The 19,877-nt window shown below is 42.8% G+C and overlaps 2 protein-coding genes across 3 annotated transcripts in view; one reads left to right on the top strand and one right to left on the bottom strand.

Moving 5' to 3' along the window:
- The first annotated feature begins 9,091 nt into the window (after positions 1–9,091).
- The window catches only part of LOC110980982 (uncharacterized), a 40,228-nt gene continuing 29,442 nt past the window's right edge, over positions 9,092–19,877 (top strand). Inside the window, exons 1-4 of one of the 2 annotated variants that reach the window (XM_087145914.1) lie at positions 9,092–9,434; positions 13,460–13,484; positions 14,312–14,369; positions 14,809–14,908. In XM_087145914.1, coding sequence (XP_087002040.1) covers positions 9,345–9,434; positions 13,460–13,484; positions 14,312–14,369; positions 14,809–14,908 — 273 coding nt within the window. In that variant the 5' untranslated portion in view covers positions 9,092–9,344. Of the gene's footprint in view, positions 9,435–13,459; positions 13,485–14,311; positions 14,370–14,808; positions 14,909–18,868; positions 18,962–19,877 lie in introns of those variants that run through there. The other variant, XM_022238099.2, reaches the window with a different exon arrangement.
- LOC110980943 (type-1 angiotensin II receptor B-like) lies at positions 13,396–17,666 on the bottom strand. The gene has a single exon (XM_022238028.2). It carries the CDS (start codon positions 17,664–17,666, stop codon positions 16,812–16,814), a length of 855 nt encoding a protein of 284 aa, XP_022093720.2. The 3' UTR covers positions 13,396–16,811.

The raw sequence follows: 19,877 nt of genomic DNA, 5'->3' as shown, positions 1-19,877 counted from the left end.
GGAGGTTAATACCAGCACCATTTCGTCAGTATGAGTGCTTTCAATGGGAAAACGCCTTGGTTCATGTGCCCAAGAACCGAGGAGAATAACTGATAACCTGAGCTATCAGGAAAAAAACTTGACAATGACTACGATGTATACACTAGGTTGAGAAGATTCAAGAATTTGAGGGCTTCAAATCTGTGAATCAGAGGTTGGCTCAATGTTTGGCCCGACTGTAATTTATTTCTTGGTCTTGTGTTTGATCAAGAAAAGTAAAGAAAAGAAAAATAAAAACGCAACGCCTTGAACAAAATCTAATGTGATCAAGAAAATTTGGAGATTTATCTTTTACTGATGGAGAGAAAATCACTTGTTCTTCACAGAAACGAATTCTTCATGAGGAGAACAATCACGATAAGAAGAGGGTCACTCAGCAGGAGAGGAAGGAGGCCCTGCTTGAGAAAAAGGCTACCAACGAAGTAGAGAGAGAAGAAAAGGAGATTGACAAGCCAGCGGAACGGTGGACGCACTGGGGTGGGGGAGGTGGAGGGGGAGGAGGAGGTGGTGGGGGAGGTGGAGGAGGAGGTGGTGGGGGAGGTGGAGGAGGAGGTGGTGGGGGAGGTGGTGGGGGAGGTGGAGGAGGAGGTGGTGGGGGAGGTGGAGGAGGAGGTGGTGGGGGAGGTGGAGGCGGTGGAGGAGGGTGGGGAGGGGGTGGGGGTCACAGACCTGGTGGCGGAGGCGGAGGAGGAGGTGGGGGAGGAGGGGGTGGTGGCGGAGGGGGGTGGTGGGGGAGGTGGTGGGGGAGGTGGAGGCGGTGGAGGAGGGTGGGGGAGGGGGTGGGGGGCCACAGACCTGGTGGCGGAGGAGGTGGTGGGGGAGGATGGGGCGGTGGCGGAGGTGGTGGAGGCGGTGGAGGAGGTGGTGGGGGAGGTGGAGGCGGTGGTGGGGGAGGTGGTGGGGGAGGAGGTGGAGGCGGAGGTGGTGGAGGAGGTGGGGGATGGAATCACGGCAGATGGTGGTAATGTCGGTGTGTAAGATGGTGTGTAATTCCATTATCAGAAATCAAAATATCGTTTCCTTTTAAAATTAGTCAAAAACTGTCAGGAATATTCAAAGATGGATTTACAGAGTGATATTATGGAAATATCTGCGTAAAAGACAAATCTACCATTCTTATTTCAGTCAAAGGTAATGAAAAGATACTATTAGAATGGTCACAAGGACGTTGTTCTCCTGCTCTAGGTAGTTAAGAAAAGTCTGATTCAAGAGCACACTTTCTGAGCAAGTTTTAGGACTAGGTTTTAGGACTTAAGATTTACAACCCACGCCTTACATGCACAGAATGTCTGTACTTCAAAGGGATCGTTTCATGCCCCCCCTTTTTATGCTAATTAGTGTCAAAAGTTAGAGATTGCAATGTTGGTTCACCGAGGAGATTCTTTGATACAATTTGCATTAGTAATAAACGTGAAGCCAATTCCAGAATTTCGATCCTAAAAGTTGCCAGTAGATAAAATTCCAAACTGTAATTTATCAGGCTCCTTTACTGCAAGTAGACTTTATTAACGATCTGAAATGTTAAGTGTCAATTAAGTGTTAATAATATTTGGTTTAAAGTACAGTCTTTCGTAAAAAAATATTATTTTTTCTTGGTAGCTTTTCATAATAAACTAAAAAGCGTGCGAAATATAAAAATAATGTTATGAGTGTCGCGGAGTTTAATATTTCACTGTGATGATGTTGATTGATGATGATGATGCCAAGGGGAAAGTTGGGAATTTTTTACCCGTTTCTCATCGGATTTACCCTTTGGGCCTTGTAGACCGACAAACGATGAAAAGGTTTGATCAAAACGCATGAATTCAGCTGGACTCGCACGTTAATAGAAAAGTGTCGTGATCTATAAACATCAACGGTAGTACATCGTTGGCGATCAGCAACAAGATTTTATTTACAGGAGAAAAGAGGACGTCACTATCTTTTTTTAATAAAAAATGACAACCACACCAAACAACGTCGCGATTGGTGACTGGTTGAAAAGACCGAGCCAGAGGATGCAAGAGTAACACACAAGAATTAATATAAGAGACCTCAAGATTTGGCACAATATTATCTGTGATTTTCTACTCGCTAAATGTCAAGAATATTGCAGTTGCTCTTCAACACCAAAGTAAAAAAAAAACAACAACCAAAAAACCCTCAGATCTCAAGGACTTTGTTTGAGTTGCCAAGGAAACTGATTTATGGGGGTGTCAATCAGGGTTGGTTGGACAGTCTTTTCTAGCATGATCATTGGGAACTAACTTGTTCTGAAGGAACAGGTGGGATTTGAACAGGCATGATTTCCTTTGAAAGGAGATATTCAAAATGGAAAAAAATTAATTCCACTTAAACACCCATTAGACAAAAGAAAGAGTGCAACCTCGCTGCTCCGAAACCAGCATAATTGTTAGGAAAAGACCGGTGGTGGGGTTGGGGAATGGAGTGGGATGGGATGGAGGGCAAAATGCCCCCAGGGAACACAATGCAAATGTCTCTAGGAAAGCGCCTACACTCTACGACTGAATCTTTCACCTTCCTTCAAAGTATTGGCCGTGTTTTATGGATGTGAAAAACAATTTGCCAATTTTTACAGGAAAAAAAATTCTCTTTTGTTCCCCGGACTCTAAACCTGGATACATAACGAAAAAAATCTACTTTGCCTTGTGGCCAGCAAAACAGAGATGACTTAGCCGATTAATGCAAGGCAGCCTGATTGCTGATTTATGGTATGCAGTAAAGATTGTGATCACCATTTAACTTAAAAAACCTGGAGTTAAAGTAAATATGAAGGGGGGACAGGTCATGCCAATCAGGCCCAGCATTTGCCAAAGACTAATATCTCGTCCTAAAGAAATCTATAAATACTGGGAACTTTTGACGACCTCCAGCTCACTCCAGGCTTGTCTCAGTCTTTCACCCTGCAAGATCATCAGCTGATACGAAAGAAACCAAAAAGGAAAGAGACCCTGCACCGGGAAATTCTCAGCAGAGTCACCGTGGTCCACGATGGGGTTCCCAGCGGCGCTGCCCCGTTTGGCACTCGCTGTAGTCCTGGTGGTCCTTTGCCTATGCACCGGTGTTTTACCGAGGCCCGTCGCAAAGCGTTCGGAGGGCGAGCTGGAAGAGGTCGAGACAAACTCGAATGTTTTCGTAAGTTAATTGATTTTGTTACAGAAAAAACATAGTTGCCTTCAATTTGAAAAAGCCAGGGATAAGATTAGAAAGAAAAGAGGAGAAACACGCCTTTTTTAATGCTTGGAAAACTCAGGAAAGGCTTCATTTTCACATCTGAATGGTTTTTGGCGTTCGAAATAATAATTCCCTATAAATGGTACACAGTCAGTGGCGTATCCAGGTATCCAGTCGAGTTTTAATCCTGAAATGACTAAATTTTTTATCGATAATATAATGCCCTTCTTTGCGAAGGCAGTTACTAGTACCATTTGGTGTTAGCGCTTTCAAGAAAACATACATCATGCCCCTTTTTACAAGTTAGATATGTTTGATGTTACCAAAAAGCGTACACCAGACTAAAGTATGTAAAGAAAAATTGGTGTGCGATACGATACAAACGACATATTCTATACAGGCAACCAGCGAAAAGCACATTCTTTTGTCAATGACTTTCTCCAATTCATTACCAATTGTCTCCAATTTAGATGGTTTGAAAACGTTATCACTAAATGTTAGTGATTGATATCATCACAGGCGATTATTTAATGAAATCAGGGCCTTTAAGAATTATTGATTATTAACTATTTAAAGTTTTGCCTAAGTTTGGCCGTTCAGAAATTGGATGTTTGGAATTTGCTTCTTTATGATTTAAGTAACATTTGCAATGTGCTCAGCTGAAAAATCAGTGACAAATATGGACGTCTATTTTTCTAGAGGAAGAAAGGTTTGTTTGAATCAGTCGTGCAAGAGTCAAACACCACACCCGCAACAGGCTTTGTCAGGGCCACTCAAAGGAAAGCAAACATCGGTCTTTTATTGCCATGTGATCGATGACAATCGTGCAAAGAGGCAGTTTAGGGTTAGGCAAGGGTTGCACGTTAGCAAGGCAGATTAGACAGTTCACACCAACTACGCTTACTATCTGGGGGTGTTCAGAAACTCTAAAGTGTTTGCGCAAATCGGGTTATCGATGTAACCCTTTAACATTTACACACTGTATGGGTCGCGAGTCGGTTGCCGGGTGAACAGAGATATAAACAAATATTTATTATCATTCACAAAAAAGGGAAATAAAAAGGGAAAAAAAGGAAAAAAGAAAAATGCCTCAAGGTTGTGTACCGAAGTACTGACAATCTGAGCTTCAGCTTGAGTGCATGAATACTTAAAAAATTCACGCATTTTAGGGCTTCCCATACGGCTGTGGCTTAATACGTGGCACTAAAGGGACATGTATTACTGTAATTTTTCCTGGCACTGCGTCAGGTCAAGAAAAGTAACACAAATAGCACTTCTGTGAACAAAATGAAATGGGGTCAACAAAAGTTGGAGATGTAGCATGCAGTGACGGGGGCAAAAATCGCTTCTTCCTCACAGAAAAGAATTCCTCATGAGGAAGGCAACAGTCCAGATGACAAGAAAAAAGTCGACGAGGTGTCTGCCCCTCTGGAGCGAAGGAAGGAGGCCCTGCTTGAGAAAATGGCTACCAACGAAGTAGAAAGGGAGGAAAAGGAGATTGACCAGCCTGCGGAACGGTGGATAAAGTGGAGAAACAAAGGTGGTGGTAGAGGAAGGTGGGGCTGGAATGGAGGTTGGGGAGGTGGTGGGGGCGGTGGAGGTGGGGGAGGGGGTGGTGGCGGTAACAAACCCGGTGGAGGGGGTGGTGGCGGAGGTGGTGGAGGAGGAGGTGGTGGAGGAGGGGGTGGTGGCGGTGGCGGAGGAGGCGGTGGTTGGGGAGGTGGGGGAGGGGGTGGGGGAGGAGGAGGAGGAGGAGGGGGAGGAGGTGGGGGAGGAGGTGGTGGTTGGGGAGGTGGTGGGGGAGGTGGGGGGAGGGGGTGGGGGAGGAGGTGGAGGTGGTGGTGGGGGAGGTGGAGGAGGAGGTGGAGGAGGTGGAGGAGGAGGGGGAGGAGGTGGTGGGGGAGGTGGAGGTGGTGGTGGTAATAAACCAAAGCCACCCAAACCATGGAAACCCAAACCACCGAAGCCTGAGCCTCCCAAGCCATGGAAGCCAAAGCCCCCGAAGCCTGAGCCTCCCAAGCCATGGAAGCCTAACAGAAGCAGCAGTGGGAGCAGCAGCAGTGGGAGCAGTAGCAGTAGGGGCAGCCATAGCCATAGTCGTGGTAGCAGAGGGCCTGGCTCGAGAAGTCATGGGCGAAAAAGCAAGGGTAAAAGTTACAGGAAGGGTCGCAGTGCCGACAACGGCTTCCCTGCCCTTTGGCGCCAAGTTGCCCTGCCTTAATTACGGTGTGACATCCCACCAAAGTTGGCACTGGTGAGTTTGATGATTCAGTCTGATTGCATTATTTAAGGTGATCAGTCGATTTCGAGGCACCAGACTAAATTTTGGACATAATCCGAAAAACATAAAGAAGCACTTTGATCATTCCTAAATGTTGAAGGCAACACCTGTTAATATCCTCTTCCTCATCTAAACTTCCAGGGTAGAAAACAGTTTGCCTCACGGAAGAAAAAGAAGAAAAAGAACAAGGAAAGAAAAAAAAGAAAAAAAAACTTTTTGGTCTATTCTAAATACTAAGTAGATTTACTTTGCATCAGATCTTTCACTGGAAGCGTCTATGACCATTTAATTAACATAAGGTTTTTACCAACAGTACTTGAAACTTTGAGGTGATTTCTGATGACTGGTTCCATCTTTGTAGTTTTTGATCTTACTTATGGTTGTTCAAAGGTAAAAAAGGATGTCGGTGTAATAGGCATTGTTTTCTTATGTAGTAACAAAAATTTCATTTCAAGAAACATTCCTGTAATTCTGTTCAAGGTAGATCAATGAGCTGCTGGGGTTTGAGGTATTACAAAATAATTGAAAAAGACAAGGGAACAACCACATTGATTGGATTCTTGAGTTTAGTATTTGGAAATTGGGCGCCATTTGGATTTTGCACCTTCTCATGGTGGTAATTCCTGTAGCATTTTTACCCCTTACCTCTTTTTCACCTCCGTGGTTTTCTTACCACGTCTTTCATGAACAATGGATGGTAACTTAAAATTATTTGAGCAATTGTTATAAACTCACGATTGCTTGGTAGTTTTCAAGCAGTTAATTTAGTTCACTTTCAATCCACAAATCTTCAGCAGTGACATCGATATCCGTTTACAATTGTTTCAAGCAGTGAGGCGCAATCCTTTTATCAGTTCAAATCACCGGCCTGCTCAAACGTTACAGCCTTGTCGGTCGGTGACGGCTGGACAGTTGCTCGTAAGATAAGGTTCATTTCATGGGGGCATTTATGTCTTGCAAAAAACGACACGATTACATTTTATTCCAGGATTGCAGAAATAATGGTGTGATTGTATTCAAATGCCAAGTTTGCACTTTCTTAACACAATTTTTTTTATTTGTATTTTATGTTCATTTTCCATGTGATTCTGTAATTCTTTGGACTTTGTTTTCGTTTTTCACATTTTAGGAGTTTTAGGGGCCTTTGTTTTTTAAGTGGTTTTTAGATGAATTTGCCTATAAATGAGCAAAATGTGATGTCATACCAGAAATAAACCACAAAGCTACAGTTAGTCGAAATATTGGAAATTTGGAAACCGTCCGGTTTACTGTCTGGTATTTTTTTCCTCTGGTGATTTGTTTTTGCCTACAGTTCATCAAAGTAGAGTTGCAAACTTTCTTCAAACGTTTTCAATGACTGCATCTGAGCAGATAACGCCTATATTAAATAAGGTCTTCCTTAAGTGACATCACAACAAACAGGGCCCTCATTTGTCTGAAAAAAGGAACAATTTTAAACATACAGAAATATTCTTTTCAATAAGCAATAAACGTTGTATAAGTAGGTTTCAGAGAAATTCAGAGAAAAGCACTGAATTCTTTCCAAGAGATAAGATTCAACAGTGATAAAATCCGGGGGGGGGGTGTCAAAACTAAAGACTACAGAACGCCGGTACCTACAAAACAATAATATTAACTATATTAACCCCAGGGAAGTATTGAAAAAAAGATTATGTCAGAGAATCAGCGCTAGACAAATTATTCGCCAGGTTTTCTTTCAGTTCTTGTTTCCGATTTATTTTCTCTCCCCTTTTTACTCCATTAAAATCCTTGCCTTACAGAACAGTTTAAATTAAGCCCCCGAAGTGATGACACTTGAAAACAGTTTCCAATTTCATTTCCTTTGAAATGGTAATAATGCCTGGCTGGCTGCCATCGAGCAGGGGGAAAAGTTTACTGTGTCCAAGCAACGACAGAAGCGGCTCTATTGCGCACTATTGACCTAAAATTGTGTAAGCATCATCGACGCCGAAACTGTGCAAATCGATTCACACCACAAGGGGGGAAAGGTTTGGTATTTTTAATTAGTAATTAAACAGTACTGTGCAACAGCGATGTCGCGTCATAAACCCCAAAATCCGACCGATTACATCACTGAAACGGCAGTACCCGACTTACTTGGCTGCGGCTTGACATCACACACGACTGTATTAGAAGTGGCCTGAGCCCCTACCGTAGACTAGTGCGTAATTGTGAAGCTGCGGCCAAGTAATGAGCCACTTCGGTATTCCAAATGCGCGTGCCCAGTATGAGGCTAATCGGGGTCTGTCCAATCAGCGCAGCCACATACTGACTCACGCGCGCGCTTCGCTCCCCAACAAGACCTTGGCTTTTTGAAATACTGAACTGGCTCATCGGTACGCAGCCAATCAGCGTAGAATTTCCAAGCGGGGCCGAACACCTAGTGACGATGCTCTGCACCCTCCAGCGACAGACCAAAAGCAAACAGACGGACCAACTCTGCAGTTTAATTATCCTCTTTCAATTTGTAGTCGGTTGATAGATTACGCCATGGTCTTTAGTTGTTCCTGGTGACGATGTTTGCCGAGCTTTGCCGGGCTCGTTTAGAGCTCTAGCAACCGGACCATGTATCCGGCACGAGCCCTCGATAGCCGCACACAGAAGCGTGGTACTCAGATATTTTTTACACCAGAGTCAAAGGTTCTGGGTCATACGCACTGATGTGATTTGTCACCCCCAACACAGGGTGCGAACCACTTCCCCCCTAATTTTTAGTGCAATTCAGCGACACTGTGTGAATTAGAGGCTCTAGCGGGCTTCCGTCAAAGTACCACGCGTTTCAAATTGAAATTTATACTGTAGGGAAAACAGCGTAAACAAACTAACCTAATCATGTTGACTACACCAACTGAAAAGACAATTGTTACTCAATCTCTTTTCTTTTTTAAACCAAATTTCTTTTGTAAGTTAACTTAACCAGAATTTCCATTATTTCTTTCTAAATATCCTTCTAATGAAACTCAACTTTTTAACAACCACAACTACGTTTTTTAAGGCAGGGGACACTATGTGTTTATGAGTGAAAATACTCCTTTTTTGAACACACGAATCATGTGGTTTTCACCTCTATTAGACGTGAGAGCAAAAATACGTCTCGCTATCCGCAACAGAGCCAGAGCTGTTTATAGAGAGAGAGTTAGTTGCGACACGGGAGTCTCAACTTTTGGAACCAAAATGGTGGATATGCCGTCAGTGCACATGGACAATTGTACACAATAGTTGCATGCGCAGAAAGAACAGCCATCTTGGTCCCAAAGTCTGAAGTTGGCGTTACTATCTTCGTTTACAGCTCTGAACAGAACTGTCTTGACGCCTATCGAAATACACGCTTTTCAATTCATCAAAAGTTTCTGACATCAATTTTTTTTGCCCAAGTCTCCAGCCTACAGACTGGTCTTTAAATTTGAGGGCAAGGATTAATTAGAAGGTAAGAGGCAGGAGTCACACCTCTGACGGTGTCGTGCCGCAGTCGTGTCATACAGCGCCAGACAGCTCATTAAACAGGATGCAACAAATCGATCTATCATTTCGACTCGCTAAAAGGGGGGAGTTGTGATGTAGCGCGGTTAGATTGTTTCCACTCGCTTTGCTCGACAGGCGGTGAATCCGCTACATTGTGTTTTTTGACGGCACTCGCTTGACCAATTGTACAACATTTTGAGCGACGACACTCTTCCTCGCCGGCGCCGCAGTCTCGTGAGAAGCACCCGTGAACCTTGGAACTCGTGAACGAGAGGAACCGAGGACAGTTAGCTCTGGCGGGGGAGGTGGCAATTCTCCTCACTGACTGCTACTCATTCGGGCTTGTCAGAGGAACTTGGAGGCGGGTATGGAGGGGAGCGGAGCTTGGGTCCTCACCCTACAATTGGCTTGGATTCTCTGGGTAATTACAGCAACAAGTGCCTCCAGCACAAAACCGGTAAGTCTCTGAAGTTCCTCGTTCAATATTATGAACGCATTTTGGTTCAGTCTGTTGAAAGACATATAAAAACCTCTTAGCCTGGGAATGTTTCTCAATCATGGCTGCCTTATGGCTCTTATTTCGATTGCAGCAAGGTACGAGGCGGAAAGAACCCCCCCTGCTTTGTGTTGGTCATTGTCTCGCAGGAATCTGGGGAATTCCTTTCAGTCATCTTGGGGGGGATGTGTTAAGTAACAAGAGTCTGGAATGTGTATAGGGATTGGACATGTTGGGGGGGGTACCCCTCGGTCTCATTTCTCGCTGGGTATAAAACAGCACATCTTGTTTGTAACACTAAGTAAACAGCAGCCGTATCTGTAGGGACTAATGTTTCACTTATAAAAAAGCCAAGAGTAAGGACATGACACAATAAAAGCGGCAAGAAGGAAACAGGACAAGGTATAAGGGAAACGAAACTTTGCAAACATGTGAGACAATGGAGACAGAACGGCCTTCAATCCACCATGTTGAAAAAAAAATCCACGTCGACAAACAAGATGACCGAATTTGCAGATAACCAATTCATGACAGACTGACACTAACTTCGCTGGACTCCAATTTGAATGGTTGTGGACGGGAGGGCAGTGTACGAGAATTCTTCGACGAGTTTAAGCCAGTTTTGTTTTGACAAGGAGGACGATTTGGTAGATTTAGATGACGACCAGTATACGAGGACGACGAGGGGTTTGAAACCTGCCGCCTTGGTATCTGCAGGCAGGCCTGAAAATCCGTTGCTCTCCCGAAATCGCTGGCGAGGATGACGTTTTGGAGCAAGGGGCAAGGGAAAATCATTGCGAAATGTACTTTCAAAAGTTACATCAGAGCCGTTTCCCAAGGTCTGGTTCCCCGTCTTCCAGCTTTGTTTATACCTCAAAAGAAAATTAATACGTCAGCTTTTTGGTTCAAAATACATCTCCCCCAAATATTGCACAACGTTCTTCTGTGTTTGGTGCAGACTCAACCAGAATGAAATCAAGGACCTTCACAAAATTCTGACACCAAACTAAGATCGACTGCGATAAGATTAAGCTTTATAAAAAAAATCCACGCGGTTTAGAATACGACGTGAACAGAGCACTGAAAAACACGAAACCGACGCACCTCCGCTATCAGTGGCGCCCACGTCTACGAAGTGACGCTCGTTCATTTTGGTATAAATGTTAATATGACTCTCCGCATTATGATACGACATCTCCGAAGGCAATAGGATAGGGATGATTTACTACCAGCCAAAGAGCTCGTCCGCAATCAGCTCTCTATTCACCAGAGAGTTTGTCGAAACTCCGCTAATGGCTGGATAATTGTTTTTCCATTGTCATGACAACCAGAATTGGCCAACGCTTAGGTGGATACATAACGTGAGAGAACACCAAAACAAAAGCTCACTTGCCTCTGTCGCCATGTTTTCAGGAGACAAATATGGTTACAAAGCCAATCATCTGTGCAAGTATGTGGAGTGAACTTTGAGCTGTTTCAGAATGTTATTTTCTTGCAGGCCAAGCTCAAGATATGATCACTGGTTCCATAATATTTTTAATAGAACACTCTAAAGTCAAAACGAGTAAAAACCTCACTTTCCAAAAGAGCGAGTCCCTTTTAAAAACCACCCTAAAAGAGTGAAAACCACTCTATATCAGCTTGAAAACCACTCCTAATGAGGAACCATCATAATTACGGTATCCATTATAAATATGGCTCCCTGAAAGAGTGGACATTTCGAATTATCGATCACTCTCTTAAAGTGGACGTTTCAGTCTATTTGAATTGTTTTTACCCCTTTGGAGTGGTTTTTATAAGAGACTCGCTCTTTTGGAGAGTGAGTTTTTTCCTCTTCTGAAGTGACAGATATACGAATTTCATAAAGTCCATATAACGACAAAACTTTTTTTTTACATTAAATTCGCTCATCTGTGGTCTGAATCAAACACAGTTTTAATGAACAGAAATCCATGCTCGCGTCATTAAATGGAGGCCCTCTTAACAGGTTGTCACCATATTACTAATTGGCTGTGACCGTATGTGCATGATGATAGATGCATCAACGACTTACTGGCTTCAAGTTTGTGTACACATCACCACCTGAAATGTCAAAATGGAAACAGCAATAGGATGCGTTTCAAATTGGACGGAATAACAAGTGACTTGTCATTTGTAACGATGTTTGGAAATTTCATGCGATGAATTGCGTTGAGGACATATTTTCTTTATCACGGGGTTTTCCGGAACACACAAAGAAATGAACCATTTCAAGCTGGCAAATAAGTATGTTTGTTGACACAGTCCCACGCGAACGCAGTTGTTTTCCTAATTAAAGAACACCAGCTCGATTGCTGTTTGCCCTGGCTGCCCATGAATATCCCGCTACACACAACACAATCACACACTCGATCGATCAACAGGTGAAAGATACGATTCGACGACAGACCGGCGGCCGGCGAAATTACAGCAATTAGCCCGTCTTAAAGATTCGATTGCGTCTGTCAACACATGATTTTATTAAGCAACCAAAGCTCTTCGCCTTCAGAGACACATTTGAATGGTTGTGGGCCCCCCAAGGAAGGTTGTGGCTCAATAACAGCCGATGAAATGACACATGATGATAGTTTGCTGTTATTCCTCTGAACCACCGGCATGCGTATGTGGGGGGGGGGAGGAGAGAATGAAAGAGCAAGAGAATTGAATAGCACGAGATAACAAAATGTATCACCCAGTAAAACCATTTCACAGTGCACGTATTTGTCTCTTTGCAAACAAGAAGCAACATTTTTAATTGTTTTATTTCACGAATATTACCATTATAATTTGCGGTTCGACCTTGTGTTGCTCGCTTCAATAAGAATTTTGTATGGTGAAGTGAATATTGCATTTCTGTCCCATTTTTAGCTCGATGAATTTTTGAGATGATTTATATGTCATCGGTTTTGCCAAATGTTAATGGACGGAGAATTAATTTCGCTCTCTGATTAATTTACATTCATAAATTGCACACATTTTTTTTGACTGCGTTTCGTCCTTCCCTCTTTCCTAAGCGTAAGATGTTATATGTATGCTACATTTGTGCCCCAATCGATCTTTTTCCAGTTTTAAAATAAGAAAAAAAATATAGCCCGATGTTTTGTTTATTTTTCCACTCTCTGAAGGTAATACAGATGCGCATATAAATTATACAATGATGTATTACTTAATGATATATGTGACCTACTCTGTGAAAATGAGTCTTAAGTCGCCAGAGCCACTTTGGAGTAAAGGTCCTTTAGGATTATTTTGCAAAGTGTAAATCAATGGGAACCCACAGCATTTTTCACCATGGAGTATCCACTTTCATCAGGATGCCAAACTGAGTGATACATCAAAACAAAAACTCAATTTGCTCTTTCTAATACAAATGAAAACTCAAAAGTGTCTCTGGCGACTTAAGACTCATTTTCAAAGAGTGGGTATATATACTTGTGTTCCATTCCACAGAGTAATTTCGTATGATTATGGTCAGTGTTCATGTTAACCAACGGTAGTTTTTCTTTTTATGCAACGATAAGTAATTTAACAAAGCAGTGTTTTAATAACCTTCTTCCCAGGCAGTCTTTGGGATATTCTTTTCTCAACCCTTCGTGATTTGCACAAAATTGCACTTTTGCTTCTTTAACAGTGGGGTTTTGGTTTTGTCTTTTTTTTTGCCCTTCGTGGCAATTCATTCATTTATTTTGTTCTATTTGTTGTTCTTGCTTTGTTTCGTTGCTGTCATGATGTTTCGTTTTACTTCGGATTGTGAACCCAAAGTTTAGCTTACCGAGACTCTCTGGCACAATGAATGAATATCTATAGTGAATCTATGAAGAGAGACCAACCGTTATCAACCAAAAAAGATAATTTGGGTTTCTGTGAGGTCACTTGCTTGTGGGTACGGGTAATACACATCAGAAATGACACTACACTTGTACATTTCACGTTCTGTTAACTGTGCTGTTTTACCATCTATTTCTTAGTCTTCTGCGGAAAACACCGGATCAGGTTAGTGAACATACAATATAATGCCTGAAATTAAAATAAACAGTGTATTTTGTCAAAACACACGCTGTTAAATGCAAAACTGCTCGAAACTGTGTCACGTTCTTATCTTTCAAGAATTCAGAGCGTTATAAAGTTAAGTTTTACTCTCTTCACGCAAGACTGAAAAACTCTCAAAAAAAGGAGCCCTTTAAGAAACTATTCCGGAAGGGTCCAATTTCTATTTCTTTCGTGGAGCCATCCCTTATAGGCCATATCCCCTCTTTATATGAGTGGTTCTCTTAAAAAAATAGAATGGTTTTCGATCTTTTGGAGTAATTTTAGTGATAAGGGATTAGCTCATTTTAGAGAGTTGAGTTTTTCACTCTTTAACATTTGCAGAGTACACGCTTAAAAACGAAATTCAAAACAAACAACATCAAAGAACTTACTGTTTAAAATGTTGGTACTAATACACTGGAGCTGCAGTTCATCTGAGTGAAATTGATAATAATCTCCTAGATGGCATTTGGCTACACGATTTGAAAAAGGGAGCTACAGATATACCTTTAAAAGATACGAAACACCACTACTTTTGTGAAGGACTATTGCAGTTTAGCATCCAGTTCAGGATGGCTAAAGTCGTGTCCAAATGGACTGGCTGCGGCTAGGAATGTAACACGCGTCTATGGAAAACTACGGCAGCCGCTCGTCCGTGGTTCTCGTAGGCGCGCGCGTTATGTATTTCCAGCTGCGGTCACAATGTTCCGATACCGTTGCTGCCTGACAAGGATCACACCTCTCCGTTCACGGTGATCCACCGTAATACTTTTGTTCTGTTGTAACTGCAGTTCACTGTGCGTGGGCTTTTGAGGTGATGAATTACACATCAAGTGCTCTGCCGCTCTGGTAAGTAATAATAGGCATTTGCTTTCATATTTACTACCATTCTTGTGACTACCTATGCCGTTTCATATCAGAATGCAAAATTATCTTTTTGCTGTCGGCCTAAAGCCAGCCCTCTTGATATAGGCACTATTTCTATGAATTAATAAGCTTTGTTTAAAAGCCAGCTAAAAGACCGAGAAGCCACGCTTCAGTGACGTAACTTGTAACTAACACTTGTCGTACATGCACTTCGTTTGAATTAAAAACAAATTGTATTTCTAATCGGTGGCGATTGGTAACCATTTTCAATCGTTATACTGCACTTTTTAATTGTTATTAACTGCACAGGTCATAAACTTTCGACTGACAACTAAGTTTAAAATAAACGTGCAAGTCTGTAAAAGATATCAACTATACAGAGGATTTTTTTAAGGATCCCCCTTCCCCTTAAAACACACAGGTTGGATTTGACCAAGATCACTGGTACTCCTCAGTCGTACCCGTGTGCAGGAGACGAAAGGCAGACCCCGCCAGCGCCCCCAACAACAGCAACTATCCAGGTACGGAGTCCATAAAAGGGCAACCCGTTTCTTAGCAGTCGTGCGCTAAAGTTAAATCATTGACTCTCTATCTAAAAAATTCTCTATTTAAAAAACACAAGTACCTGCTAATATGCGTTTGCTTTTGTTTAACACAGAGAAAGAAAGATAAGGGTGAATACACTATTTTCTTCACGTTTATCCTCTCAATTTAGGCGACCACACAGAAAGCCTTATAAACCCCATTCCTTCGATTTTATGTCCGTTTTTCCCACTTAACTGGAGGAGATCCTGTCAAATCGCTCACGATTCGCACGTGTTTGGTTGTGTCTTTTTAATTCTACAACTGTGAATTGTGTCCATTCCGTTGACGAAACTTTCCATACGCAATCAACGGTGATTTGCTCGCTCTGACCTTGGCACGCAGAGGACAAAAGGGTTCTTTTTATAAATGTGTGGTCACAGAGGGCCATATTGCTTGCAGGTAACGACAGCGTGTCTGATAATCACGTCATGCATTTGTGGAAAGCTGCAAGCCCGATCCGTCATTAATTATCGTGAGTAAACATCTGATTTTCCCAAATGAATATCTCGCGAAGAGGCAGACAACTGGAAAGGAAAGCATGTAACGCCGTCTTTAATGTAAGACAGGAAACTATTCATGGCGGAGAGTGTCGCGCCTCTCCACTTATCCCATCTTCACCGTCGTCAAACAAAGCTCTATGCAGAAAGTTACTGTGTGCAGTGCTCTTAACGGCTTTCTAGGATTTACTGCGAGCACATCATGTTTTGATGGGCATTTTGATCGGTATCCATGGTGATAATTCTACCATTGTGGAACGCGAAGTTCTCAGCCTCCTACCCTGTCTCGGCATTATTAGTGGGTTTTCTCCGTCTGAAATGAATAAGCTGAATAAATATCCAGTGTCCGGATGTGATATTGTTCTCGGGGGGGGGGAACTACAAACGGACCTGTATTTTCTCTGGGAATGCAATGTAATGAATGTGTAATGAGTGGCAATGTAAATTTGCATCGGGTCCTCAAAACTATCAACCATAGTTCATACCGTCAAATACACAGCTCCAAAATGTTATCCTCTTTCGTTCTAAGTGCTAAAATTTACCTGCTATAAAGGTGCTACTTGGAATGCACTTGCGTATATAGCACGACCGAAATACTGTGACTGAATTAGATTTTACCACCGTCAGTTTTCCCCCTAATTTCAATCACATACAGTTAGCAAAATACTTTATTAAATTTGGTAAGACCCTGTCAGAAGATTTAATCAAATGGACCCACTTGTCACAAATGCACTGTGTAGCTAGGCCGCAGGTAGGTGCGGGATTATAAATTGTCAGTAATTTGATATAGGTGTATGTCAAGATCTTACTTCAATTCCTGCTTTGCCAGTTCGTAGAAAACCCAATTTAGCATCTAGACCTCTACAGCCTTGATTTTTTTGTGGAAAAGGGAGTTATTTAGCCAGCACTTTTGCTTAATTTTGAGGAATTAGCAGATAAACTTCTTCAGTAAGTAACATGACATTTCCCGTGACCAGCAGCCCTGTGACAAGAAATCAATGCTAGGGCTAAAACCGGCTACTTAAATTGTACCTTCGAAATGCATTCGGTGTCTAATGTTTCGCTTTTGCAAGAAACTGGTACAGTGGAAATTGCATCACATTACGTTAGTGAACCAAAGTGATTAATCTGTGTGGTACATTTGACAATTTCTACAGAAAAGCGGTTATTTTATTTCAACTACAGTCTATAAAACATACTAAAAGTGAAAAACAAAAGACATTAGGGAGAAACAAAATGGTTAGAAAGCTATCGGTACAGGTCTGCAGTGGACTTACGTTTCAGTCTGCTCTTTTAAAAACTTGGTGCAATTTTTGCGGCTTATCGAGGACTTATTCCTGCCTTAACAATGCCTAGAACTTACGGCTGCCAACGACATTTCCGTCTGATTCCTGAAGCCAAGGAGTGTCTTAAGCGCCTTTCGAAACTGCCTGTACTTAATGGCGTAGATAAACGGGTTAATGCAGCCGTTGGATGCGGCCAGCCCGACCGAACAAATGTAGACAGGCGACGAGAGGTCAACTCCCGCCCCGAGGTTGAAGAGGAAAAAGATGATCTCATTGGGCGTCCAGCAGACAGTGAATGCCACGCAGACTGTGAGGAGGGTCTTAAAGGTGTTGCGGCGAGCTCGCATCAGTGACTCCCCCTGACCCTCGGGTGCCTTGCCGACGGACGGACCGGCACCCTGCTGCCGGTCACCGGCGCTCGCAGTCGCCACAGTGGGCTCAACTCTAGCAGCCTCTCTCTTCAGGACAACGAAAAAGCCAAAACTGTTGAACAGGAACGCCGACACCCACACCCCAAGGATGACCATGATGGCGTTCCTGCGCGTTCCCAGCAGTTGGTACTTGAAGGGGAATACGATCGCCAGATACCTCTCCAAGGTCAGCGCCACCAGGTTGAACGTGGAGGTGAAGAACATCTGGAACACGAAGACGTTGGTGACCCACAGGACGCAGAGCAACGCACCGCCGTCTCCCTGCGGGAAGGGCTCTGGAGTGGGTACCACCAGCCGGCTAGACAAGAGCGTCACGGAGCCGAGTAGGTCGATCAAAGCCTGGTTGAAGATGAAACCGTTGGTCAGGGTGTGCATGAAGCGGACTCGGGCGATCACCACGCAGGCCAGGCCATTACCAAAGACGCCCAAGACGCCAACAACGGACAGAAAGATTCGCAGTGCCAAGTTCTGATCTTCCATTTCGCCAGGTACTGATACGAGACGGCGGGCATCGCAATTTATACGGTTCCCCGCTGGGATTTATGTCTCCAGTGGTTTGCTGTCCCCACAATGGAGAGTTATTCGTCATTATTTTGTTTAGCAATGAAAGCGGAAGCTTTTACGTGAATTTCTTTTAGACGATAGTCTTTTAATCTTCCATTGTGTCACTCAAGTCAGAGTGAGTACCCTTTTATGAACTGCGCAAACTTATCTCATTTTGATTTTGACATTTTCAGACACTAAGAGACTGGAAAAGCCAGGAATGGAAAGTACAAACACAGACTTGAATAATATTGAAGCCGATATTCGAAAAGGTTTTTTTCGAAGAAAAAAATCTGCCTTCAAAGCCCTGCAGGACAGTTACTGAAAATGCCAGTGGTCCCAACAATTACCGTTTGCTCTATGACGTGTTTGATCTACCTGACTAATTCGAATTCATTGTAACCAACGTCAATCTGTGTTGTTTTTGCGCCATAAGCTTCTTCCTTTAGATGCAGCTCGAAGGAAAGTACACGTTCTAACACCGGGCTTTATCCTAAATGGTAAAATCTCAAATTAATGGTAAAACCGATCAATGTTGAAGTCATTTTTTTAAAAGAGCGGAATTGGTGCTTTATTCCATTATGGTTAAAATACTTTTACGATTTACAGCGATAAGTGTGGAAAGTGAAGCCAGATTATTCCGTAGAATGGCTGATTTTTCTTTTGCCTGAACGAATTCCGAAAGTCCGTATGTGACGGGATGATGTATGGCGGGGTCGATGGAGTGTAACACCTGCGAAAAAGATTTTAAGCAGTGCAAATTGCGTAGGTGGGGTGGAGCTTAGAGAGCATGGGGCAATAGGGGTGCTTACTCCCCCTGTAAAAACAAAAATGAAAAATTAAGGGAAAATGGGGAAGCGAAAAAAATAATAAAGAAATAATAAAAAGGGATAAAAATGAATTAAAATTACAAAACCCCTCAAAATTGACCCTCCCACTGTTAACGGTATATTGATTTTAGCTCACGGGTGCTTTGCCCCAAGGAAAATAGTTTGTTCCCCTTAGAAAAAGGCTCACAGGCACTGTGACAAAATTAAATAGCAATGATCAGGAATGTTGCGATCGCACATCATGTATGGCAGAGGGCGCACTTCATGTATGGCAGGGGGCGTGCTTTGTGTGCGTGATGAAGCCCAACGTGGCGCTTTAGCAGGCCGATTGCGTCGATCGCAATCACGTCAGCGAACTGCACAGAATTGCAGGATTTTCAGGGTTCAAAAACATAATTTTAGGTGAGTAAAGCAAACATATTTCTGTCACCATTGGGCATATAAAGTGGTTTTTGTTGGGCTTAAAATGAAATAGTTTGGGAGTTATTTCTTTGGTTAAAAGAGCTTAAAACCAGACTCATCTCTGTGACCCACTATTAATTTAATGCTTGGCTTATCTCAGTTCTATGTACCTATCACATTGAAGATTAAAGTCCATACATTATTGCCAGGGACTCAGTACTGTAATTCACTACCTTTATGTTCACATTCCCTTGTCAATGCAGCCTACCAGTCCAACTCAAACAAAGGAGGGCTTCTTGAGAGGGAGGGGCTGATCTACCACTTTTTATCAACGCACCGTTGTATGTATATTGCAACCCATATTCAGTGCTGGTATTGAGACAGACTAAAACTGCAATCAACGATGGAATCCTGACCTGTTGTTTATGATGATCGTATGAGTAGGATAGAGCCCAGGATAACAGTCCTACAAGGAACGTTTTCGGTTTGCTTGCGTCGAGCTGCATCTTGCGTTTGGACGGGTAGCCTGCAAATTGGCTGTTCAAAATTATGCGCTAAGAGCGGTCGGACTTCTCGGATTTTAAAGCCAAGCACTTTGGAACACTGGGGGTCGAGGTTGTTGAATAAAGGTGAATAAGCTGAATAAGGCTATGGTGCTGCAGTGAATGCGGAATTGAAACAGCTCAAATACCTGCGATTAAACTGCACTAAAATGAAAAAAGGCTGTAAGAAAAGAAAAGAAGACGAAGAAAGAGCCTGCCAAGATGCAATGCGACTTTAGTCAAACACTGACACCGGGAGTCCATAAGATGTCACACTGAATACGCCAGCGAAGATATACGTAATTAATTCAAACATTAAAACGACCCAGATCATGAAAACATAAATGTAAGTGTTTCAATATGCAGGTGCAGTG

Source organism: Acanthaster planci, linkage group LG14 (genome assembly GCF_054643075.1).
Source record: "Acanthaster planci isolate LZ-2023a linkage group LG14, COTS_SCS, whole genome shotgun sequence".
NCBI classification, from domain to species: Eukaryota; Metazoa; Echinodermata; class Asteroidea; order Valvatida; family Acanthasteridae; genus Acanthaster; species Acanthaster planci.
Note: the sequence above shows the minus strand (reverse complement) of the source record. Positions and strands in the feature narration are given on the sequence as shown.